The sequence below is a fragment of the Peromyscus leucopus genome, chromosome 14 (assembly GCF_004664715.2).
Source record: "Peromyscus leucopus breed LL Stock chromosome 14, UCI_PerLeu_2.1, whole genome shotgun sequence".
Taxonomy (NCBI): domain Eukaryota; kingdom Metazoa; phylum Chordata; class Mammalia; order Rodentia; family Cricetidae; genus Peromyscus; species Peromyscus leucopus.
In genome coordinates, this window is record NC_051075.1 from 83,964,390 (window position 1) to 83,991,156 (window position 26,767).

General features: G+C 49.0%; 1 protein-coding gene across 1 annotated transcript in view; it reads left to right on the forward strand.

Annotated features, from left to right (window-relative positions):
* The window catches only part of Ptprn2 (protein tyrosine phosphatase receptor type N2), a 719,135-nt gene that overhangs the window by 653,651 nt on the left and 38,717 nt on the right, over positions 1-26,767 (forward strand). Inside the window, exons 16-17 of the mRNA XM_028880925.2 lie at positions 14,586-14,659; positions 20,613-20,690. Of these exons, the coding sequence (XP_028736758.1) occupies positions 14,586-14,659; positions 20,613-20,690 (152 nt within the window). The remainder of the gene's footprint in view (positions 1-14,585; positions 14,660-20,612; positions 20,691-26,767) is intronic.

A 26,767-nucleotide genomic window follows, 5' to 3' on the forward strand; every position in this document is an offset into this window, starting at 1 on the left:
GGGGTGGGTGGGGTGGAGGTGGAGGGGAATGGTGGTGGGGGGGGATGGGACAAAGGCATCTGTCTATGCTTAAATTTGAGGTCTGCTCCTCAGGACATGCCCTCCCTTAAGGATCTGATACAGGCCAGCAGTTGGCACCACTGTGTCACTGTGGGGGAGGACCGGGGCCCTTGGGCCTCTGTGACAGACAGACACTCAGCTCTGTCTGCCCACACTAGAATAAGAAAGAGAGGAAAATGCCTCCAGGCACGCCTGGAACATGACTAGTGCCACCTCCTGGTGCCAACCAAGGGGACTCTGCCACCCAGATCTCAGCTGCACCAGGTGGAAAAGCATGCATTGCTAGGAGGTCAGAGTCACAGGGTTTCTCCAGCTACAGGGACCCCAGACACGAGCGTCTCTCTTAGAGACCGGTCTTTCTACTCTCTCTTCTGATTCCCCTCCCCCCTCCCAAGCAGTGCTCTCCTGCTTCGGCTTGCTGGTCTCTGTTCCAGACTCTGAGGAACCGCTCCTCTTCCATCCTGCTTTGCTCTCTTGACTCTTGTTAACAGAATTGGCCCTGCCACAGCGTCAAAGGATGCTGAGGAACATTTCTCCCATGCTGCTCTGTTTATGAGAGTACCTGCTGATAGCCCACCACAGGAGGGTGAGTGACAGGGTGAGGATTCGGTTCCCCGGTCCTCTGTACTTCCTGTTGGGTTGCCCTTCTGTGTCTAGGAGCAAAACAGAACCATCTGCCACTCTGAAGGCCTTTGTCTCCTTGCTGTGACACTCTGGGGTCTCCTTCATCTTTTACCTTCGTTCAGGCCTTCCAGTTCCCCTCCGGCTGCAGCCTTCTGCGCCACACCTTTACCTAGGCCTTCCTGTCATTCCTGGAAGCCCCCTGCGCTGTGTGTTCCCGTGCTCTGCGAGACTGTCTTACTCCTCCTCCCAGGAAGATCCCACTCACACTTTCCACCCACTGCCCCTTCGCTGGTGTGGTTCTGTCAGACGCTGCCCAGGCATTCCAGCACTGGGCCGGTGAGGTGGTGAAGGGTGCGGGAGAATTCTCCAGCACCATCAGATTCCCAAAGAAGCTGCAACCCAGACATATAAGGCACCTGGCCCTCATGTGGCTGTGTCTCGTTACATTCTCTTGGGACTTTAAAGAACTTCATAGGCTTTTTGCCAGTTTTGTGCATGGTTACAAAGAATTATGCAATAGTTTGCTGGTCTGCTTTTTAAAATCAGCAGCAGAAATATAATGCTATTTTGGCATACTATTTTAAATAAATAGAAACAAAATTTTGTCTCTGAATTATGATGAGGAGAGAGAGAGAGAAAGAGAGAGAGAGAGAGAGAGAGAGAGATGGTGGTTCTGAAGCCATATGCAAGAATATTTCTTGGAACAAAACCAAAAAGAACAAAGAACTGGAGACCCAGGTGTGTGATAAGACCTGGAGCAGAGTGGCCCCCTGTCTCATGCTTGGGTAGTGTTGAGAACCAACTTCTGCTGTCTTAGGAGTGAGTGGATATGATGTGCAGCCAGCTTGCTCCCTAGGATAGGAAATCCTCCCATGTTCCCTCCTCCCCCTGGCTTTTGGCAGGTGCTCACTCCTCAGACCTAGCTTTCTTACTCAGAGTGTACACGTTGACATTTGTGTGGGACTCATATGGCCATGCTGGCTCACTTCCAGGTTGCCATCAGAATCTGAGGTTGTCTCCGCAGAGATGGTTGTTAGCCCCAGGATGCCAGCCCTACCCAACCATCCATGGTTAGTGAATCATAGCAGAGGAACTGTTTCTCCCTACCAGAGGGGACCTTGTTAAATCTCAGAGATTCTGTCCCCTGCCTGGCTGACCGCATCACCTCCTCTCTCAAATTTTACTGTCTACTCTTTTACATGATTTCTCACATCTTCAAGTCATTGGTAGAAGGGGAGTCAACATGGCAACCTTGTTTGCCTCCCTTCCTGTGCTGGCTGGGATCCATGGGGCATCCTCTGGGAGAGGTGCAGTTGTAGAGTCTGTGACTGCGGTCTGGCAATGGGATACACTCCTAGACCCTGGCAGCTCTAGCTTGAGCTGGTCAAAGCTCATGTGTAGAAACAGTGTAAGCCAACGCTGGCCAGGCATTCCCGTATGTCTTCCTGTGACAGCAGTGCTCGTCTCTGTTCTGTCCCCACGGCAAGTAGAAGAACTTGAGCTAAAATGGCTATATTACCCGCCCAAAGTTGGAAGCCAGCATTTAATCCTCAGATGTCTGGCTGCAGAACTGGCCCATCATAACTTACATGCTGTTTCCCAGGGACTCTCCTTACAATGCTTGGCATGGTGCTCCCAGACTTCCCAATACCACTTTAAAGCCCCCGTTGAAATCACTTGGCAGTTACCCGCAAACTAGCTCTAGGCTCAACCGCTCCCACTCGGCATAGCTGTGTCCCTCCCTGGGAACGTTATTCTGAGCCAAATGATGAGTCTATTTTAGGCACAATGACATCAGAATAGAGTAGTCCACATCTAAAAATAAGGACGTTCTTATCCAAGGCTGCAACCCTGTTGTTACATCACTAAGAAGTAATGATGTCACATCACTAATGTCATCTGACCTCACTGGCCCACTCAGGCTCCGTGACAGCTGATGAGTGACTTACATGGCAGCAGCTTTTCCTCTCCTGGAACTGGGGCCTACACACCCCCAGGAGAGGGCCAGCAGGACAAGTTCCTGCTGAGGCCCCTCCTGATCTCATAGTGTCCAAGTCTGCAGCATTGTTAAAGGACACTATTGTCTGGAACAGGGCCCAACTCCATGGCCTTACCACTGCTTAGCAGCCTGTGTGAATATCCTGTCAATCATGGTCTCAGATTTTGGAAGGCAGGTATCTGGAATTCACTGTATGAAGTTCAAGGATACAGGGCCCAGTCTAGGGCCAGGCTCCATGCTCTAGGGTCCATGGTATCCCCATCATGTGCATCAGCCATTTGTCTCACTCTGTCTTGACCAGGACACCATCATGGCTCAAAATTTAAATTTAGAACAGCCCTACTTTTCTTCCCTTCATGCCCCTGGTAAAGCAGTTGTCCCAGGAACCTACCTCCTTATCAGGTAGACATGAGGCTTCTACACAGGGGCCTACCCCAGAGCTGTTTAGGTCCACGGGAAGCTCACTTGACTTCTCCCAGGGCGCCCCAGCCTGAGAGATGTGTCTGGACCAGCACACCTCCACAGAGCTACAGGGATCAGCGTGTTCCATAGTCTCAGTGCATGAAGCCTACCGTCCTCATACATTCGTCCTCTTCACCTTCCTGTCTCCATCCCCATTCCACTCACTCTTATTGACTCTATAGCTCTTACGCCATCAGCAGAGTGAGGCTTTCCAAGATTAGCTAATGGCAGCCTTTCATCAGGAACCAGGCTAACCCCATCTGGAGTCCCAGTGAAGATCACACATGCACCCAAGTACCCATGACCCACAGACAGCAGAAACCTCAGGTCAGAGAGTTAAAGAGCGGATATCTAAATGTCTGGTGGTTGCTCCTCATCATCTGGCTGGGTGGGGGGGCAAGAGAACAGCATTACACCCAAGAGTTTATGTCCTAGGTCTTCATGAGATAAAGTTAAGTGGGCTACAGATGAGGAGATGGACTCATACCAAGTTAAGTCAGGGAGACCATGATGCTACCTGTGATCCAGTCTGAGGCAGACAAAGAGGCCGGATGTGGGAGGTGAAGACAGTCAGTTTGAGCTTCCTGAACTCTGGAAATGAGAGCTGTCACTTCTGGTCACCTAACTCTCCAAGCTGTGGACGTTGTCACATTTGTGCAGACAGCTCACACACACCGAGGATGAACCGGCTGAGTGCTCCGAGACCCACCTTGGGCCTGGACCCTTACCGCAAGCATCTCTGTTGCAGCTAGCAGAGAGTGGGTGACAAAAATATCTATCTGTGAAAAATGTTCTGCTGGTCTTCTGGTGGAAATGGAGGAAAGGTGACTAGTGTCACCTCGACTAGGAAGCAGCCTTGTCCATCCTTAGTTTGGTGTCACTAAGAGAAGAGCCTAGTTCTTTCCCTTGCACATCTGCATCTGATAGCATTAGATGCTGGATTCCACAAATGGTCATTGCATGTGAAGTCTCTGAGTTAAATAGGATCATTCCAGCTGCATATTCTTTCTGTGTTTTTCTGGAACCATCTTACTGATCCTAAGACAGCACTCTAGGGGTCAGAGGACACATCTGTCGGTCCCCATTGAATATCAGGACATCTGTCAAAGATGGTACCTCTGCTCTCCTGTCCCCCAAACAAGCCTTATTTTTCCCAAGCTACACAATGCACAGACCAGTAAGATTCTGTTCTCCACAAATTATAAAAGCATAGTGTGTTTGTGTTTATGTGTGCGCACGTGTGTGCGTGTGCGTGTGTGTGTGTGTGTGTGTGTGTGTGTGTGTGTGTGCTGATATGAATGCACATATATGTGTATGAGTGTGGGGATCAATGGGCAACCTCAGGTACCATCCTCAGGGATGCTGTCCACCTCCTTTGAGATGAGGTCTCCCATTGGCCTGGAGCTCATCAATTCAGCTAGGCTGACTGGCTAGCAAACTGCAGGGGTCTTACAGCCTGACAGTTTGTACCAATGCTGGGGATCAAATTCAGCTCCTTATTCTGGTAGGCAGGTGCTTCAGCAACTGAGACATCCCTGCAGACCTTACAAGTGTGGTTTTTAAAGATGCGAGTTGTTGATCCACTTCAGGCTTACGCTCCTGAGAGGCCAGTGTGTTTTGCTAACTGTGAATCTTGCGTCCTTGGGCAGAGCTGAGTCACAACCCTCATGTGGGCAGAGGACCTGGTGGGAAGACCGCACAGATAGCATGGTCCTGGCTGGCTTGCCTCTAATACTTCTGTTAGGTCATTCAATGAATGTGTAACAAAATGAAGGTTCTGAAACCCTGGTGAACCCAAGTCATGAGTGCTTCCCCACCCTGTGCATCTAGGAGAGATCTGAACAGGTGCTCCTCACGTTGGTACCAGGGTTCTGGTGGGAACACTCCTCTCCAAGCCCTCTTTGTGCCACGTCAGTAGAGATAGCCCCCATTCTGGCAGCTGAGCTCACAGAACCCTGCCTGAGGATCCCCGTAGCCACCTCAGCAAGAGATGTAAAAGCTAAGACCTGAAGGAAGTTGAATGAATTGACTGATAATGCAGCTGGACCAGAGTCAAGCACCCCATCTGTGGTACATCATCAGCCTCTTGGAATGGAGCAACAGACCCCCACAGCTTAAACAGCAGAATCCATCAGCCTCACAGTTCTGGTGGCTGGAATCCAAGGTCAGGGTGTCATCAAAGCTCTCCCCGCCTGCCAAGAGCCATCCTTATGTCCACATGGCACTGGCCCTGTGTGAATCTGTGTCCAAACCTACCTCACCGCCACCCCACATACCTGCTTAACAAGACACTGGCCTATTGGATCAGGTCCTACCCTGATGACTTCAACTTAGTTCTACATGGAGAGACCATGTTCCCAAGAAGGCTAGCCTTTGGGGGATGGTGGGTAGGACTTCAACACGCCCTTTTGGGGAAGATACATTTCAACTCTTAACATCAGAAGCTCTAGGAGAGCTCAGTGGCTGGGTAGGCCTTATGGGACACAGCAGCCTGCATACCTCTGGGATTGGCCCCATGTGTTCTGCTCCGGCCCAGTCATGCTGAGGAGTTAAACTCCTACACCAATACAGGCAGCAAAATTGGTAGGCAAGTAAAATCCTTTAGGGTAGAGGGTGGGAACCCAACTATACTGTCTGCTCTACACTCTACCTATACCACCATTTGCTGGCCCAGGAGGCTGCTCTCTTACATTTTGAAAATCTACAGAGATGCTTGTGAAAGAACCTCAGTAAATGAGACCTGAGGTTGGAGAGATGGCTCACCGGTAAAGACAGCTTGCTGCTCTTACACAGAGGACTTGAGTTCAATTCCCAGCTCTTGCTGCCAGCTCACAACTACCTGTAACTCCATTTCCAGGGAATCCATGACCCTCTTCTAGCCTCCACAGGCACAAGGCACTTCCATGGGGCCATGCATACAAGCAGGCACACTTACATACACATAAAAAACAAAATTTTTACACAGCAACACTAAAAACAGTAAATAATTCTTTTTTAAAAGTAGGAAATAAAATCCAAGACCGAGACTGGTGAGGACTGCATCACAGGCCACGGTCACTTCTGTGGGACCTCTGTGGTTCAAGGAAGCCAAACCCAGACCTTAGTCTGCTTGACAGCTTGCCCGAGAACATCAGCACTGAGCGGGCCTCATGGTAGGACCATCTTGGCATGTAGGAGGGATTTCTGAAAATGGTACTTGTGATAATTAATCATCACTTTGACTGGATTTGGAATCACTATGGTAACACTTCCGGGGTGTCTATGAGGGAGTTTCCGAAAAGGTTGAACTACAGAGGAAAGATCCACCCGTAATGTAGTCAGTTTCTTCTCATGACCTGGGGTCCCAGGCTCTATACAAAGGTGAAAGTGAACTGAGCCAGAGTTCGACTCTGCTTCCTGGCGGTGGACGCCATGTGACCGGTTGCCATGTCCCACTGCCATGCTGCCCCTACCCCGATGGCCTGCGCCCTCAAACTGTGTGCCAGAACAAAAGTCCTAAGTCGCCCTTGCCCGACTCTCCTCACAACAGCAGGGAAAGGAACTGGTATAGAAGATTTTACCAAGAGGCGGGGCCATTGCTGTGACAGACCTCGTGATTTGATTCTTAGGTTTTTGAAAACTATTCACTTGAGAGCAAGGTAGAATTTGAAACTTGGAGCTAGAAAATCCCTACCAGTCAGCAGGGCTTAATGGGCCATTCTGGTGGGAGTTTGGAAGATCTGAGCAATGAGAACAATGTGGAGAGTGAGGCCAGTGAGGACGTCGATCAGGAACTGAGTCATCACCTCACGGCTCTCATTTATTAAGGCTGTTTCACAAGCATCCCTGTGGACCAAGATGCAAGAGTGCAGCCCCTTGGGCCAATCAATGGTGGTATAGGTAGAGTGCGGAGCAGACAATAGCTGGGTTTCCACACTGAAAGGATTTTACCTGCATATCAGTATTGCCACCCACACTGGTGTAGGAGTTCAACTCCTCAACATGACTGGGCCTGAGCAGAACACACGGGGCCAATCCCAGAGGTATCCACAGTCTGGTGGAGTCTACATTCTGCCCATGTCCTGAAAATTTGAGTGAGGGTGAGTTATGACCTAAGTTGTCTGACAGAAGAATTATCAAGAGAGTATAGCACTCAGGCTTTGGCGTAGCTACTTACTGCTCATGGTTCTCACCCAGGTCTACGGGTGGGGGCCGGGGCAAGTCAACAAGCAAAGCAGAAAGATGAACAATGTACCTTTTGGTAGGGAAACAAATGAATTTAAAGTTGTTGACAAGGCAGCCCAGAAAGCAAGTGAAATTGTTAGATTAGCACCATTAAAGAGAAACTGTGTACTCTATACCGGGATGACAGAAATGTACCCCAAGGAAAAGACCCCACCAAAAGGCCACCCCGAGGGAGACATGCGCCCTGCAGAGTGTTGTCGCTGGTGGAACTAGCCAAGGCTGCTGGAGTCCAGGTGCTTACGTCACTGCAGACTGGTATCACTGCCACAGATGCCAGACGCGGGGCTGCAGGGTTCTGTCTTCTCTGTCGGCTTCGGTTCTGCTCTGTCCGCCCTTGCCATCATCTCCGCTCTCCCCTCTGGAACAGGGGTGTTTATTCTGAGCTATTATATATTGGGAGTGTGCAACTTTGATCTTCCTGGGCTGCTAGCTGAAACTGTCTGGGGTCTCAGGAGAAATGTCGGGCTTTGTACTTTTGAATGGCGTCAGAACTGTAAAAGCTGTGGGGACTTGCAGAGACGGACTAACTGTATTTTGCATCAAAGGGTGGACATGAGACTTCAGAGGGCAAGCGTGAAATGCTGAGATGCAAAGCAACGTATTTGAGGGTCGGGTGGGTAAGAGGTTGAGTTTTAAGAGTTAATCTTTTATTTTTAAGGTTTATTTTTATTATATGTATATGGGTGTTTTGCCTACATGTATGTCTGTGCACCATATATGTGCCTGGTGCCCTCAGAGGCCAGAAGAGGGCATTAGATCCACCAGGACTGGAGTTACAGTTACAGCCACATATGGGCACTGAGAAACAAACACAGGTCCTCTGAAAGAGCAGCTAGTGCTCTTAACCTCTGAGCCATCTCTCCAGCCCCTGTGAATATTAATCTTAATTATCACCGTGGCTACATTTGGGATCACTATGGAAACACACTTCTGGGTGTGTCTGAGAGTATTTTAGAAAACCTTAACTAGGGGCTGGAGAAATGGTTCCGTGGTTAAAAGCACTTGTAGAGGACCCAGGCTCAGTTTCCAGCATTCCCGCATGGTGGTTCACGATTCCCCAGAACTCCAGTTCCAGAAGACCCCATGCTCTTTTCTGACCTCTAACAGCCACCAGGCAAGTATGTGATGCATGTATATGTACACATATGTAGGTATTACATACATGCACCCACATACATAAATTTTAAAAAATAACTTTAATTAAAGAGGAAAGATTCAACCCAAAATGTGGATGGTACCATCCCATGGACTGGTATACTCAATCAAATAAAAGGAAAAAGAGAGACAAACATCAGCATTCAGCTGTCTTTACTTCCTGACTGTGGATACAATGTAACAAGGTACCATGTCTCCCCCAGCTTGAAGGAAGTTAAATTGCTCCTTAAGTTGCTGCCTTTGGTACTTTGTCACAGCAACAAGAAAAACATGTCACATTACTGCTTTCTGTTCCTAGGTCTTCAGAGACATCCATCTGGCTTTTCAGAGTATTGGTGCAAACACATGTAATAGTGTGTCCTTTTGCCTAACTACAGCAGGTCTGAACATGGTCATCTCTCTGTGTTTGTGATCCCTCACTGGGAACATGGGGGCAGCATTGATATCTGGTTTATGGAGGGCAGTAGGTAATATCTAGTTGCATAATTGCTGTTTATCAACTGTCAATGGGCCTGTGAAATTAAGGACCTGAAGTACAAGGAGGAGTGAGGAACACAGGGTATGAGCAACTCGGGTAAATTCGTGGTACAGAGGGAAGAACAGCATGGGGGTCTGAGACCCAAGGAGGGACGAGGAACCTAGAGGAAGACAAGGAGCTGAGATGAGCATGTGGAGATCTGATGACCATGAAGGGGTAAGCACAGGGAGGGATGACGAACAGTGAGATTGAGGAGCGTGGAATCTTGGGGAGCGTGGGAGGATGAGCACCACGGAGAGAAAAGAAATATCAAGAGACAAGCAAGTTGGAGGAATGTGTGTAGCAGTGAGATGGAGATGGCTGGATACATGTTGTAGTTTGTTTGGACCACATGAGTAGCAATCCCGGGAGTCATAGGAACTGCCATTCTGAGAGGTCTATTCTAGAAGACGGTATGCCAACCAAAGATAGCTTCCATGAATCTTCTAAACATACCAAGATTTGAGATTCCACATCCATTAGTGATGAAACTTCATAGCCCTGCACAGTGTTCCAGGATGACTATCCTCCCGGGCTTTATGCCCTTGCAGCTCTGGAACTTGTTTCTTATGTTGGCATTTATGAAAGTCATTTTGTATTTACTGACAAGACGGTGGTCTCTACACGCATTTTGCTAACTCAATGGACTTCCACTCCATCTGCAGGTCCATCTGTAGTCTTAAACTTATTCCTGAACTCTTCACTGTGTTCCAATAATAGATGCCATTGAACACAACAGTCTTGTAATTAGATAATAAACCTTATATTTTTGAAAGACAGTCCAATCCTCTGAAATGTTGAGTAATTTATCCAAACACTCCAGGCTAGCAAATGTCAGGGCTTAGCTTTGAAGCTGTTTTTTCCTGAGACTGGCCAAGAACACTGTCTGATCTTTCTGGGCCTCCAATTCTACAATATGAAATAAGAATATAGCCCTGGTGCTGGGTGGTGGTGGCAGCGCACACTCAGGAGGCAGAGGCAGGCAGATCTCTGTGAGTTCAAGACCAGCCTGGTCTACAGAGTGAGTTCCAGGACAGCCACAGTCACACAGAGAAACCCTGTCTTTAAAAAAAAAGAAAAGAGAAAGAAAGAAAGAAAGAAAGAAAGAAAGAAAGAAAGAAAGAAAGAAAGAAAGAAAGAAAAGAAAGAGAGAGAAAGAAAGGAGGGAAATAGCCCTGTTTAATATGTGGTTCAGGGCTCCAGGTAATCAAAGATATGTATGTAAACATATGGGTTATTGTAGAAATTAGGGATATTCCTGAACAAGGTCATCATGTATGCCAGATACTGGGTGAGTCAGAAGAGGACAGTGTGCGGTGGTTTGATCAACAGTGTTCTCCATATATGTTCCTGTCCCTCCCAGGTAATGAGATTGTGGATCTCCTTAGAGAGAAGAGAGCTCCAACAACTATAGAACCAGATGCAGAAAGTGAGATGTTCCTGGCTTCTGAATTCTCAGACTGGGTTTTGTAAAAATGCACGTACTTGTTAACTGAAATGGCTCAAGGCTGCCGTCGTCTGGGCCTGTGAGTGCGGCCATTCTGTCGCACGTGTTGCCCTGGGAGCAGGGAGGAGTGTAAGGCAGAGACCAGGGTAGACCAGCTTCTTGTTCACAGCCACCCTGGCTTCCCTGGAACTTGCAGCTGGCTTCACATGTGTAGACTAATCTCATGGGCCTCTCTGCCCCCCATTAGCATCCTGAAGGACAGGCAGGCATGCTAAACCTTGTAGTTCGGGAAACCTGTCTTTGACACTCATAATACTGTGTGTTTTCCTCTTGCTGGCTTCTGTAGCATTACTTTAAAAATGTGAACAAGGAAAGAAAACCACAAATTAAATTGGAGATTTGCTACTGACTTACCATTTACGTGATCCTGCTGTCCATGGTGCTCTAGCCCTTCCAGGGTGGCTGCACAGGTTTCCAAATACATGGCCCAAAGTGGACCAAGGTTAAAAATAAAATAGCTTAAGTTTAAAAGCAAAATGTTACAGTACAAAACCAAATATACTGTCTGAGGGCAGGAAGGCCTCTCCCTGACTTAAGGCTCTTACAAAAATGACCAAAGGATAAATGCAGTGCGGTCTGCCTGTGCTTGGCACAGGGGTCCACCGCAGCTCCGTGGAGCTGGCCCTGCTGGGCAGTGGCAGGCAGCAGCCATGACAGAGTCTCTTCACATTCAGACTGCAGGCTTCTGGACCCCACTTTTCTCTCCCTGAGCCTCCAGATGCTGGGGACATTTTCATGGCTTTCTGATAAGAAAGTCCAGCTGCAGCCACCTGCTAAGCCCAGGCACACCGCTACCCTGTCTGGGCCGCACTGGCCCTTTGAAAGAAGCCAGTCACTCTCAGACCTCCCTAGTGCAACCTGAAACTGCACCAAGAACATTACTTACTGAACAGGATCCAGGAAATCGTGCTGGGATCTTTCTTTTCCTTGTTCTCTCCCACCCCAGGCCCAGCTGTTTATAAATGTTTCTCAGGAGAGGCCCCCAGCTGTGAGCAGCACAGACCTAAGGATGGTGTGTTGAGAACATTTACATAAGTCAGATTTCCAGGTGCCCCTCTGGAACACTCTGGAATCAGCTGGAAACATAGCTCTATTACAGAGTTGGTTTAACAGGCCACCACACCAACTTTTTTTTCCGCAGTATGTGTGAAAATATAGAATACCAGAGAAATTAAGAATATTCCTTAGCAAAAACTTATGATGATAACTTGGAGTCAGAAAGGAAGGTGTACCTCAGTTTCCTGATGCTGCCAGTTTGCACTTAGAAGTACTGTTAATGTAGGAAGGAGCCATCAAGACCATGGGATTTTTTTTTATCATCCACACCTCTGTTAAAAACTGTAGAGATGACTTGACAACCTCTGTCTTAAGTGCCTTCATGATGCTTCTGCATCCTTCCACAGGCACATTGGTGAGTAGGTAAATGCTCATACTGTGAGATGTGTGAGCTTTCTTCCTGTCTCTGGATGTTCCACATCTAATCCTGTCTCTACTGGTAACAGTCCCATCACACTCTGACAGACTGCCGGCTCTCAGCCATTTGTTGCCGAGAGCCCCAGGAGATCATGCTTCCCAAGTTCAACCTGATATAAGTCTCTTCACTTCCCCAACCCTAGAACATGGTGGTGGTTGTTTTAAATTTTGTGCATGCATATATGTCTGTGTGTGAGTGTGTGCACAAGTGCAGATTCCCTTAGAGGCCAGAAGAGAGCATCAGATCCCCAGGAGCTGGAGTTACAGGCTGTTGTGGCCCACCAGTACGGTTGCTAGGAACCCAGCTGAGGTTGTCTGCAAGAGCAGTATGCACTGATAAACTGCTGAGCCACCTGCTCGGCCTCTAGCATTGTGTTGTCATTGTGATTTTTTTATTATGGCTGGGGGTGTATGCAGCTCAGTTCACAGAATGGTTGCCGAGCATGTATGAGGCCATGGGTTTGATCCTCAGCACTACATAAATCCGGTGTGATGGGGAGTGCCTGTAACCCTAGTTCTGGAATGTGGAAACAAGAGAATTAGATATTTAAGGTCATCACTGAGTACAGAGTGAAGCGGAGGATGATGTGTGCTATGGGAGATCTTCCAGAGGATCCAAGTTTAGTTTTCAGCACCCACTTTGGGCAGTTCACAACTACCTATAAAGCCCAGCTCCATGGGGGTGTCAGACACCTCTGGCTTCTGTGGGCACCTGTACTCACGTGTGCACATGCCCACACATAAACCCACATACCTAACAAATAAAAAAATCTTACTAAAGTCCAGAAAGACGGCTCAGGAGGGAAAATGTCTGCTATGCAAGTTTATAACGTGAGTTCAGTTCCAGAACCCACCTACGTTAAAGGTAGAAGGAAAGAACCAACTCTATGACGTTGTCTTCTGACCCCACACATGCACCATGGCACAAGTGCACCCACACCCACCACACACACACACACGTGCACACCCACACCCCACCACACACACACACACACACACGTGCACACCCACACACCCCACCACACACACACGTGCACACCCACACCCCACCACACACACACACACACACACGTGCACACCTACACCCCATCACACACACAAACACATGCACACCCACACCCCACCACACACACAAACACGTGCACACCCAACACCCCACCACACACACAAACACGTGCACACCCAACACCCCACCACACACACAAACACGTGCACACCCAACACCCCACCACACACACAAACACGTGCACACCCACACCCCACCACACACACAAACACGTGCACACCCACACCCCACCACACACACACAAACACGTGCACACCCAACACCCCACCACACATACAAACACATGCACACCCACACATAGACACACTTTTTTGAAATTTAAGTAAAATCTTCAAGAGAAATGAAAGAGCCAGAGAGCTAGGCATGGTTGTGCGTGCCTTTAACCCCAGCACTGGGGAGGCAGAAGCAGGTAGATCAATCTCTATGAGTTTGAGGCTGGCCTGGTCTACATCGCAAGTTCCAGAGTGAGGCCCTGTCTCAAAATGAATTACAGGAAACACAAGAGGGGAAAAGTCCTCAGGCCTTCACTGAGACACAGGGCACCCGAGAGCCACCTTCTTCAGGAAGTGGCTGTCTGGGGAAGCACAGATGTCTCTGTGTCCCCAGAAGAAAAGACATGATGTTATGTACTCCCCAAAGAAACATCCCTGGTGGGGAGAAGCAGTGATCAGAAGTGGTGGCAACATCTGAACTTGCCACCCAAGGAGGGAAACGTAGCTTTCAGAGGGCAGTACCGTCTTCACATCTTTTGCCCGTGTTCTTAGGCAGTACCATTTTTACATCTGCCCCAGCACCACATGTACCCTGTACCTTCTGCTAAAGCCACACTTTGGAAACTCCTGGAGAGAAGGCACAGAGGGCCACAGCAGGTAGGAGGCAGTTTGTTCCATATCTGAGGTGTTGTACCACTGATCCCCCTGTGGGGCCAGCTTCCACAGTAGACAGATTCTGCTCTTTGAGGACTCATTTTAACAGTGAACATGTTTCTCCTTTGTACCCTTTGTGTCTGCATTTTCTCTGGCTCTTACTTTGCTTTTGAAACTGAATTCTAGCAGTCTGAAGGTTTTAATGACTTATCAACAACTCACATTTCAGATGGCAGCCTTCCTGTTAATATCCACACTTATGTTTATTTACTGTAGGTTGACAGAGTTGTCCGTCACTAAAAGGCCAGTGCTCAGTTAACACTACACAGAAGATAAACTTGGCATTTGAGCTCTACACAGGAAAACTGTCAAGGTGTCTGAATTCTGCTAAACAAGAGGCCCTTGGTGCCTTTCCCCGCACACCCTGTACATATCCCTTATACCAAGGATTCATACAGGGAGTGTGGAAAGGAAAGGCCCACACTGCAAGGTGGGCACCAGAGCAGACAAGGGCTGGAAGGGGAGCCTTGGGGCACATGGAGCCCACACAGGCAGCCCCTAAGCAGTGGTTAGCATTCCTACAGTTGGAGATCGAGACAGAATTTAACCCCCTGCTCTGGGCTTGCTTGCAGATGACCACTCCAGGATCCTGCTGAAGTCTGAGAACAGCCACAGCAACTCAGATTACATCAATGCCAGCCCCATCGTAAGTACATGATCACTGGGGGTGGGGGGGCGGGCAGGGCTGTCTCTCTGCACTCCTTGTGATGCCACATTCCCTTAGTGGCACATCTTTAGGCAAAGGACATAGGACAGATGCACTGTTACCAGCCTCAGAAGAAGAGAGGGAAAACTGGCATGTGTGGGGGGGGAGAAGACTGGAAAGTTGGGTGTCAGGGGAGGCTTGGCTGGCTTCCACTGTGGAGCTGGGATGTTGCAGTTGGGAGAGAAGCCATGCAGAGTCACAAACCATGGTCAGAGGCATCCTATTAAAAGCAGAGGGTTTCATCGTGTGGATCTGGGGCAGATGTAGCATTTACCACATCGGGCGTTTCACTCAGTTGGACTCAGGAAAGCATCGGGAACCTCACTTCCATTCTGAAGTTCCCATTCACCACACAGGGCCTGCAGCATACAGTGTTTTCTGATGAGGTCCCCACAGCACCAAGGACTAAAAGTGCACAGGTCGTTTCCAGGTTACAACCCTGGATCATCACGTCTAGGCTCTTTCCACTCCTCTAGTAGGATGCCATCTATGAGAGCGTGTCCAGCGTGTTTGCAAGAAAAGGCTTTGGACAGACTGTTATGAGATGTTACCATCCCTGTTGGGTAAAATTGTGGTTAAGACTCTAGCATGTGTAGCTGATCCCATTTCCTGACCTCATGTCCACCCAGTGAGTGTGAGCCTCTGTGAGACATGGACTGAATGAAGAACTGGTGTTTGGTCTGTACTGCCTGAGCCCAGACCGTGACATGTGCATACATATAGACACAGACTTGGCTGCATGTGCATCTTTCCCTCAGTAGGAGTGGACTTGGAAGCCTGGGCTCAGCTGTCTCCGTGGCTCGCATTTGGAGTTGCTCAGTTGTCTTTCTGTGTAGGACTAATTCAAGCCCTAGCTTGAGCCTTGCTAGCTGACTCACTTCCGAGCAAGAGCCCAGGCTCAGGCTCTTCGTGACAAAGACTGACAGGTGACAGCCACTCAAAACTAGCTGAAGCAGTTCTCTCCTCATCCTGACCCCTCCTTTCTGAGAAGAACTGCATGAGAAAGTCAGAACGGAAGCAGCAGTCATTTCCAAGTGTGAACGTCAAGAGCACATGCCACCCTGCTAGGGTTCAGGCTGAAGCCCTGCCTCAGTGTGGGTTCACGTGGCTCACAGCTGCACCATCCACAGGTCCACAGGGGCACAGGGTATTTGTTCTTTGGTGGTGACAGGAGAGTCCATGAGCGATGTTCAGAGTGGCTTCCCAGGCCTTGCTGTCCACAGCTTCAGGTCAGAAGGGTCAGTTGGAAAGGCAATATTCTGGTAACTTTCATTTTCTCTTTACTTCATATTTTAATTCCCTTTTTCCTTCAAATTTGGATTGCAAGAATAAGCCAGAAGAAACTCCTTGTGCCGCCTCTCTGAGATAACTGGAGGAACCCTGCTAGTGACCTTCATAGCAGCCACTGAATGAGCAGCGAGCTCACAATTACAACCCAGACAGTCCTAGCTGTGCCACATAAAACTACAACAGTTACATCTGTGCCTGGTCCTCCTTAAATTCCAGGGAAGTCACCCAGTAGTAAATACCAGAGCAGTCTTTGCTTTTAAATCGGGGTCATGAGAGTAAGTGGGGATCCTGCCATCCCACGTAGCGCTTGTGAGAGAGAAACCATGGCTCGCTCTCAGTACTGAGCTTAGCTTACTCTGGAGGCCTTGAGACCGAGTAAGGCCACCCACTCAGCCATGGTGCAAACAGGAGCCCAGCATGTGACCTGAAACCAGCCTGAGATTCCTCACACCACCAAGAAACAAGCTCAGTTGTTCATCCTACGGTGTCAATGGCAGGAGGAAAAGGAATGTTTCAGTCTGAATGCATTTAACTAATTTAAGTCAGGATGGGGTGGATCCTAAGAAAAGGACGACAGATGTCCTAAGAAATCGGCCAAGTGCGGGGGACAATTCGTGGGCTCTCAGAGAATATTCAGGCAAACATCTGTGCCTACGAGTTTGGTATACATCAGTGTTAAATCTCTACTCAGAGTATGAAAGTGCCTTAAGCAGTGTCTCTTGGTTCCAAAGCTCTCGTACCAAGGACCTCCCCATGTGAAGACTTGGCATCAGGACAAGAGTCTAGTCCTGTTGGAGTTTAAGAAAGCATGCTGGCCATGCATGTTGGTATGGGCCTTTAATCTCAGCACTCGGGAGGCAGAGGCAGGCAGATCCCTGAGTCTGAGGCTTTCCTGGTCTACACAGAGAGTTCCAAGACAGCCAGGGCTGCATAGGAAACCCTGCCTTGAAAAATCAAAAAGAAGAAGAAAGAAGAAGAAGAAGAAGAAGAAGAAGAAGAAGAAGAAGAAGAAGAAGAAGAAGAAGAAGAAGAAGAAGAAGAAGACGTCTGTGAAACTTGGCTCATGTGAGGGGTGTAGGAGACAAAGGAGTACTAGAGTAAATACCGTCACTCTGAATAACTGCAGCATTCAGGACCCTGTGCTTCTCCCTAAGCTGGCCATTTTGGGGGGGTACCCTAGGGAGGACAGGACCCATTTGGAGTAGACACTTCCTCACTAGCATCTGCAGTGGGGATGTTCACTCTCCTCCCTCCTCGCAAACTCTTCAGGATTTCTGACTTGGAATGCTGGATGCTCTGTTTTTAAAGTCAGTTGTGTTTGGGACATTTCTGAGGGCTTCAGTGTGAAGAAGCCAGTCGTTCATACATTTAACACTTGCCCTCCATGTTTAACAGAAGGACACTAGCTTGTTCTTCAAGTCAGGCATATATAAATACACGGACTTTCACCCCATGTCGTGATAACACCCTGAGAATCAGCCCAGCAAAGGCTAGATTCAACACAGGTGAATGGCTTTCCTTTTTATCATACCATACAAGCAGAACTCTTGGACTCAGTGTACTTGGGTCCTAGTGCCTTCTGACTTGGTTTCCTTAAAGTCATTTGAATGATTCTCCTTGGATTATCTGTTATGCTCATCTCTGAGCAGGCTGGGTCCCCAAGGAAGATCCCATTAGGGAGACAGTGTTGATGAGATCACTGCTCGGCCAGTCTGTTATCTTACCACTGGAAGCTAAATGGTATGCTCACAGCAGCAGAGGGGAGACTTCACAAAGGAAGTGTGGGTGTGTCCCCCACGGCTGCCAGCCCTAGAGCATGGTGTCCACCTCAGTGCCCTGCAAGCATTTACTGATGCACTCAGAATATCTGCTTGGACACATGTGTGCACTCGTGCCCACGGAGTTCCATTTGATAACATGTACCTAGAAGTCAGAGTGTCTAGCATACCCACACCTCCCCAACTCTATCATACACAATAGAACTGGGTATAACTGTGTATGGAAGCTGTAAGGAGAAACGGGAGCAATGTGGAGAAAAGAGGGAAACATCAGCCATGAAGGGTAGAGGATGCTGGAGTGGCAGGTCTGTCAGATTCCCCTACTAAGAAAAGTCTCATCCATAGAAACTCATCACCCTCCTCCAAACACAGTTATCCTGCCTTGAAAACTCAGATGTGGTAAAACTTTTGTCTGTCTAGCTAAATATTTGCCTCACTTTTGCTCAAAGACTGAACCAGATCAGGGCAGGCTCCCTGCTGCCTCACGCTGGTGGGCTCCAAGTGTTCTGTACAGTCGCCTCCTGGAAAGGCAGCGTTGCCTGGGCATCATCCCCCTGCCCTGCATCTGCAGCTGCTCACCACCTCTTCTCCTGGATGATTCCTGTACCACTCGGCCGGGGCTTTCTTTACTTCTGCCCGGTGTCTGAACAAGTTTGATGGGGGTAGAGAATTTTTCTTTAATGACAACTCAGACCTATCACAAAAGTGGACACATTTGCCCTCCCCCAAACACTGGAAACACTGCCCATATTTTTCCTTTTAATCTTGTAGTTCTCATTCTGAAAACAGTTTAATTGGTAGTTTGAACATGTCACAATTTTAGGCAAAAGAAATCGCATCTGAGTAGGGAGTGGGGCACCCACTTCCCCTGCCTGGCTGTTTGCGGGAGAGACGGGGTCTCTGTAAATAGCTGTCACCCCCACCAAATGCATATTTTGAAAAATCAAAACTCCTCATTTCTGCTAAGCATTTTTCCGCTGAAACATCTTAATTGGGGCTTTCAGCGAGAGAAACATAATTTTACCTGTATTGTGTATGCTGGGAGTCTCAAAATGAGGTCCAGTTTTAATTATGAATCATGAAATTAGATGCACAGAAAGCTTTTGCCCTGCCCCCACCCCAGCCAGCATCGCATCGCTGTTGTGTTGGAATAACTTGCACCAGCTGCTTTGTGCTCTCGCCCTCTTTCACGGCTCACATAATTACAAGGTGCATCCAGCACCTTTCTGCACTGACAGCCGTCACCCCTGTGAGTGCTCACAAGCAGTGCATGGGCTCACAGGGCTCGAGACTCTTCCCCGAGCATCCACACTGAGCACATGGTTAAAACATTTTTCCTTTATGGTTGTGCTGAGAAATGAATTGTCAACAGTTATTTTTAATGCAGCCCCCCCCCCGTGTGTGTGTGTGTGTGTGTGTGTGTGTGTGTGTGTGTGTGTGTACTGATTATTCAAATTCAGGGCCTTATACATGCTAGGAAAGTGCTCTACCACTGAGCTATGGCCTCATTCCACATTCTACATCTTTAATCAAACACAAAGGTCCACATGTTGGATGCCAGCTTTGGACTTGGCAAGGACAGGGTGGGTCTGACTGAGTGGCTGTCTCGACCAGATTCCACCCCCATGCAGTGTCCCAGTCTTCTCCCCTAGGGCTGGTCTCTGGGTCCCCTTTGAAAGGGGAAGAACTGCTCTGTAACTTGGGGAGAGCAATACTCAGGGTCCTTGATGTTTGCAGAGTGTCCAAGGACGACACTCAAGGAAGCCCGTGCATCTGGCTTCTTTCCTGTGCACCTCACAATGTTTGCTCTTGTGTCCATTTCCTTTTTTCCTGCATAGTCAGTCTTCAAGTCAACCACTGTGGCTAAGGGCTGTTATGCCAGACTTCCACTATGGGAGCAAGCAAGGCACATGCTGACAAACCAAGTAGCCTCAGTCACATTCTTTGTTCTCGGGTCTCTCATAGTCAGAGAAGAGATGAGATGGAAATGGACTTCTAGAAGGCTGGCCCATGCCTGTGAAGTGCCTGTGAATGCACACACGGAGATAGGCACAGACGGAATGCACACACCAAGAAACACAGAGATGCTGACCCAGACACAGACATGAAGACATACACACATACAGATACATCTACAGAGACACACATATAGACACACACACACACAGACATGTTAGACACAAACGTGCAGACAGACACATACACATAGGCATATAGACACATGGTTATACACATACACAAGCATGCACAGTCACTCACATATTTGTAGACACACACAGATGAACACACATGTGCAGACATGTGTTAGACACACATACACTGAAACGAGGCCAGTGATCCCCAGGCCAGGTGGCTGGCTGCATGTGTCCCTCCCAAGATGAGCAGAACACCCAACAGGATGAGCTCCTCAGCCAGGCATCTCTTCATGTGGTCACTCTTTCAAGACCCACAAACTTGTCCACTGCATGTGGGCCTGGGCCCATTGCTCAGGTCTGGCCACTCTTACTGAAGCCCAGTGCTGGCAGGCTTCCACACATGCTGGAGTGGGTGGAAGCTGTCTCCCCGCCCCAAGCAGAGTCTCAATGTGTGCTGAACAGTACTGTCTCAACAGCACAGGTGCTGGCTCTGTCCCGCTCGGCTCTGCTCTGGAACGTGATAGCCAGGCTGAAGGACTCGTCAGTTAGAGGGCCCCTGGCCTTTGTACACTTATTTTCATCTGAGGGTGGAGGGTCTTGCCATGCAGGACTTGTTTGTTAACAGCCCTGTGTTCCAAAGTCTTCCTGCCTGTGTGACTGATGCTTGTACCCCCTCTCTTCTTCCTGCAGATGGACCATGACCCCCGAAACCCCGCATACATTGCCACCCAGGGCCCACTTCCCGCCACCGTGGCCGACTTCTGGCAGGTGAATCTTTTTCATCATTTTTCTTTTCTAAAGACAAAATTTTAATGAGTTGTCCGTAAATTAACACATTTGGATTCAGTGAAACCAATTCAGCCCTGTTTATAATGTTTTTCAGATATTACAGAAGTGATAGGAGTACTTTATTTTCTCATCTGAGATGGTTAATGTTTAAAAGATTTTTTTTTTTACTCCTTAACAATATTATGATTTAACTGTATAAAAGATAAGGAAGTGAAATTAATACACATTTATAGTATATTTCCTTCAGATGTGCCTTTTATCTGTTGTTTTATTTTTACAAAAGTGAAAAATGTATCCAAAATATAGTTTATCTTCTTTGAGGAGTTTTAATTTTATACTTGAAAGGCCATCCTGGTCTCTCCATCCAGCACAATCCTGCGTCACCCAGAACAAGGCTGGGACTTGGGAACTAGTTCTAACGTGTACAAATGTGGACAGAGTTGTGTGGGCCAAGAGAGTGCCCCTCCCTGACCAGGATTAATAGGACTAGGTTTGGGCAGGTCATGGTGGGTCACAGATTGTGTTTGGGGATGTGGTGTGGCGATCACGCACTGGGCTCCTTTAGCAGCAGGCTGTACCTCAGGTCGTGTGTCAGCCCACAGGGATCCCGGAACATAGGCAGGGTGGTGCGGCACTGTTGGGTATGCTGCAGGAGACCCAGGGGGCTGCCACACACTGCTGTGTGAGCAATGGAGCTGCAACAGTGTGCTAACCTGAGACCAGATCACCCTGGATCACTTGATACTGTTTTATAGTTTATTGATTCGCAAAAGATAGACTAATGTGCCAAAGGTCAGTAAACCAACTGGCCTTCCAGACTTTTGCCGTCCCCTTTCCCAACTCTACGTGAAAAGGAAATGCGAAGGAAGAGATTAGAATTCCTGCAGCTGAGGCTCAAATTTCATCACTGCTTTGTGGGTACAAGACTCACCAGCCAGGAGGGGTAAGGCCGAGTATGGAACATGTCCATGTGACTGCCTGCTCCTCTGCCTGCCTTCCTCAACCATTGGGAAAGCAAAGGAAACTGGACCGCTGAGCTGCCCGGCAGATGCTCTTAAGGGTGGCCCGGAACTAGTGACCTTTGCTGTAAGGTTGGTGTTGAGCACACAGTGGTCCCTCAGCTCAGAGAATACTCAGATGCCCTACATGTGAAGCTCACAAGAGTTGTCCAGACCAAAAGAAAACCATCCAGTCACAAGGAACTTGGGCATATCACCTTGGGAAGACTTTTCATGTGGAAGCCTTCCTTATGTCTTCTTGAAGTAACTTGTCTGTCCAACTGCTCAGAGCTATACCCAGGAAGAAATACGAAGAATGTTCTGAATTGGATGGCAGGACAAAAAATGCCCGTAGGACCCTAACCCCACTGGGTCCCCACCCACAGGAGTGTGTGGACTGGCATAATTTCTAGTGCTTATGTTTTACCCACCAGTGCTTCATACATGTGAGGGTCCTCGAACCAGCAGAGCCACGGGCCCACTGAGGGTTGGTCCAGCTGCTCACACCCACTCCCTGCTCGCTGGGAAGTGAGGCTTTACACATCAGTCTGTGAAACCAGGAGACACATCCCTTAGCCACGCTCATGGCTAGTGAGCCGGAGAGCTGAACTTGTCTCCTGCTCCCTGCAGACGGTTGTAATTGCTGGAGATGGTCCTTTCATCACTAGGCACTGTCCACAGGACATTTTAGAGAAAACATCTCTAATTGGAACCATCAAAGGAAAAATTTTAAAGTGAGATGAAGCACAGGGTCAGTTGAGACACACTTCAGTCAGAATTTAGCATACAGTTCTGCGAGACAGGGCATCTTCCGTGTGGTGACAGCTATTCCATAACCGGAGGTGTCTGTGGCCCACAGGTTCTGCACCTCAGGGCGCCTGCACACTTGGGCTTGGTGAAGCCTCAGAGGGGTTATACAGCAAAGCCAACAAGAGTCTTACCACACCCCTTCCACCAGAATGCCTGCTTCTCACGTGCACCTCCTTCAAGGATAAGCCAGGGTGACAGCTAGGAGAGTCCCGTGCCTGCACAGCAAGCAGACAGATTCTCCCGTGGACCCATGTCAAGGATGCCGCTTCAGAGGATGAGAGCCAGGAGCTGGGAGCGGTACAAAAAGCAGACACAAAGAGGAGACACTAGCTTGCCAGAACCTGCAGGTCCAGCTGGGCAGCCTCCTGCTGTGTGGTCTGAGGTGCCCACATCCACGCAGCACAGCTCCTTCTCACTGAGTATCTGCCTCCAGTCCCAGATGAGTTCATAAAAACACAAATGGACAGTTGATTTTGCTGCTGGCCAAGCAGCATGCACACAGGAAGCCCACCATCTAAACCTTCTCTCTGGACAGAAAGCCCCCTGGCTCAAAGAAATGTGAGCACATTTTTTTAGGGATAAAACTCCATATGCAGCACAGGCTATAGGCATCGGATCACAGGCTGAAGGTGACATCTCTCCTACTCTGCAAGGTTGCGAGCCTAGCCTTCAACAGGAACAAGTTTTTGACCCAAGAACTAGAGACATTGTTACAGAATGTTGCAACATAAAGCTTGTCTTCAAGAAAGCCCGCCAGCTCTCTGGGTGGTGCTGACCCAAATGCCTGCAAGGCATGGTTGAAAGGATGCCCTTGTTAGGCACCAGTGAACTTTCATGTCGAAGGCCAGGGTGAAGGAGTCTCATGGTCAACAGCCAAGGACGGAGCATGGCTGCAATCCTTCCCTGCAGCTGTTGTGACTACACACCGGGCGCCAGGGGCAGAGACAGCAGGAGTCACCGTCAGCCCAGGTGGCCAGAAGTCTCAGGCGTAGGCCCACCAGGACTGGGTCCTCGTGGCCGCACTGCGGGAGATTCTGCTTGGACCTCTCCAGCGTAGGCATCATAACCGTTTGCAGCATCTGTCTGAAGCTCTGTGACGTCATGGCCTTCCCCATCCCTGTTCAGATTCCTGTCCTGATCCAAACCCCAGGCAATGGCCTCACAGTCCATCCTGACCACTGTGACTTCACCTGAACTTGAACTCCCGACCCTCCTGCCTCTACGAATTACAGGCATGTGTAACCATACCTGTTATGTTTCCAAGGGCACCATCTGCCTTCTGAGACTTTCTGAACAGCCCACTGGCTCCAACCTCACACACTCCTGCCTACTTCTGTTCCATGCTGTGCACACACTTGTTAAACTATGCTGTTTGGTGCAGTGATGGAAAGATTAAAGTCTGTATGTCTTCAGGACAGGCACAAGTTTTGTCAAATATTTTCATTCTGCAGCTGGTCAGGTCTGTAAATGAAGAACCCACAGCAGAGAGAATGGACTGCTGCCTGAGAACTAAGAAGCCTCATGTTAACCCTTTCCCACCAGCTTCCTTGGCAGGAGACAGAGTAAGGGTTCAGCAATGGGTTTTTCTCGAAGAGTAAACCACACTTGGGTGAGATTAGACAGACTTTAGATTTGAAACAACAGCCCTCTGTAGTATCGGTGTGTGGGAGGCCAAGGCCTGAGCATGGCAATCAAGGCTAGCCTCGGCTACAAAGTGAGACCCTTTCTCAAAACCTAAAATGAGAAAATAATATTCGTTTATTTATTTTTGGTTTTCCAAGACAGGGTTTCTTTGTGTAACCTTGGCTGTCCTAGAACTCACTTTGTAGACCAGGCTGGTCTCAAACTCAGAGATCCATCTACCTCTGCCTGCTGAGTGCTGGGCATGCACCACCACTCCCCAGCAAAAAAATAAAAATATTTTAAAGGGAAAACATCCAGCATTTGAAATGGGGCCATTTTGTCACGAGCAGGGAATCATCAGGCTTTTCCCTCTCCTCCACGTTGATCACGCCATGTCTGGAATTCTGTGTCAGAGCACACCAGGGAAGTCATGGGAGCACCAGCATGGCACAGAGTTCTCAAGCCACCAAAGGAAAGGGGAGCCACCCAGGAGAAGGGTGGGAAAGGGGTCCTCAGCAGCCAGTGCCATACGTGGACTCTGCTCACTTCTCACGCCATCACCGCTGGTGCCCGGAAAGCTTGGCCTGGAGGACCACAGCCGGCGACCTGCCTGCCTGTCTAATGTGGGACTCTGCTCCTTCGCTTGGAAGGGCCCTTCACACACCGGTGGATTTTTAAAGCGGGAGTGTCCATTTAGATTTGTGAAGTTTTACTGTTTTATTGAGGCCTTCTGAAATAATTGCTAGGACGGCATAATTCCTCGTGCCTCTGTCTGTGATACTCACAGGCCCCCCACTGGTAAGTGCCGACAGCTCTTTGGAGAGGGTCAATGTCTGAAAAGGAGGAAAAGACAGGGTCAGCTGTCCTGTGTGCTTGGATCTCTGTGCCCGGGACATAAAGGTCCCAGGATCTTTCTGTAGAAAAGATACTTCAGTGTGAAAAGTGCCTTCTGCTTACCGCACTGGGCCATGAGGAGTGGAAGGCGGGGTCCCATGTTAGGGGGACAGAGGCAGAGGAAAGTAACGTTCAACGTTCTTTCCCATGTGGGAGACCCTGGTCAGGCACCTGGTCTCGTTTGACCACTGGCTACCCTATGGAGATGTAGCACAGGCCTCATGAAACATTGCCTGGGACACCAAGGGTGGTCATAGTCACATTTAGGAAGAGGGCCATGGGTGCCACGTGCACGGGGAGAGGAGAATCAGTGTGCGATGGGCACAGTGACTCAGCTTGGGAGGAAGGGGATGTTATGGAGATGGGCGGTAGGGGTGGCTGCCTGACAGTGTGAATCTGTGTCCTGCCTCTGAGCTGAGACTGAGAAACAGTGAACTGAACGTCACGCATATCTTACTATAGTTTGAATGTGGACCATGAATCTGTGTCCTGCCTCTGAGCTGAGCACAGAGAAACAGTGAATTGAACGTCACGCATATCTTACTATAGTTTGAATGTGGACCATGAATCTGTGTCCTGCATCTGAGCTGAGCACTGAGAAACAGTGAATTGAACGTCACGCATATCTTACTATAGTTTGAATGTGGACCATGTTTCATGAGTCTGATTCTATCAAGTAGAAGCAGAGGCTCTGAGGCCATGCAGGACCTGCGAGGGCCACAAGCTGGCTAGGACAGGAAACATTCTAAATCCAGATCCAAGTGACTCCCAAGTGTTTGTTGTTGTTGTTGTTTTTGGTTTTTTGAGACAGGATTTCTCTGTGTAGCTTTGCGCCTTTCCTGGAACTCACTCTGTAGCCCAGGCTGGCCTCGAACTCACAGAGATCCGCCTTGCTCTGCCTCCCGAGTGCTGGGATTAAAGGCGTGCGCCACCACTGCCCAGCCCCAAATGTGTTTTTACCGTGTTTCTTGTAAGCGTGGAGGCCCCAGGGGTGGGGTGGGTGTTCTTGGAGAGGCAGGGACCCTGTTGTGCTGACTTCTGGCCTCAAAGAGGCAAGTGTTTAAGAGACAGTGATTAGTCCCGTGGCACAGGCATGGCGAGGCACATTCCTCTGTGTCTAAGAAGAGTTAGAGGATGTAGAGGACGTGGGTCTCCACAAACATGGAGCAATCCTTCCAGGCAGAGGGTCCCCAACACCTGCTGGAGCCCACAAAGGTACAGGACAGTATACATGGATAGGAATACACGTGAATGCTCGCTGGAGAAATGAGGAAGGCTGTAGGTGATAGGGCAAGGATCCATGCAAGCATCCAGCCAGTTCTCATCACTGGCCACTGGCTTTTGGTGTTCCTTGTCCTCGGCCTACCCTGAGTGCTACAGTTACAGGATAAACCTAAGCAAAGAACCATGGAGGATGAATAGGGGTCAGAGGGTGTCCTCCCCTGTGCTCAGGGTCTCATCAGGGTGAGCTGGAAACCTGGGGATTGCAGTGGTGTGACAGAATGCTGACCGCCATAGTGTGTAAGATGCCCACAGCTCAGGCTGGTGTGTACTGCCTGGCCATCAGCTGAAGTACCATCTTCACAATGTGCCAGGCTTCTCCAGCCAGTCTACACATTGTCCCCAATGCCACCAAGAGTCAAACCTTTAGTTTTCCAGACACAATCCCAGCATGCCTCACTGATGGTCCCTTGCCAACTAATTAAAAACATTTCAAACTCTGATGTTAAG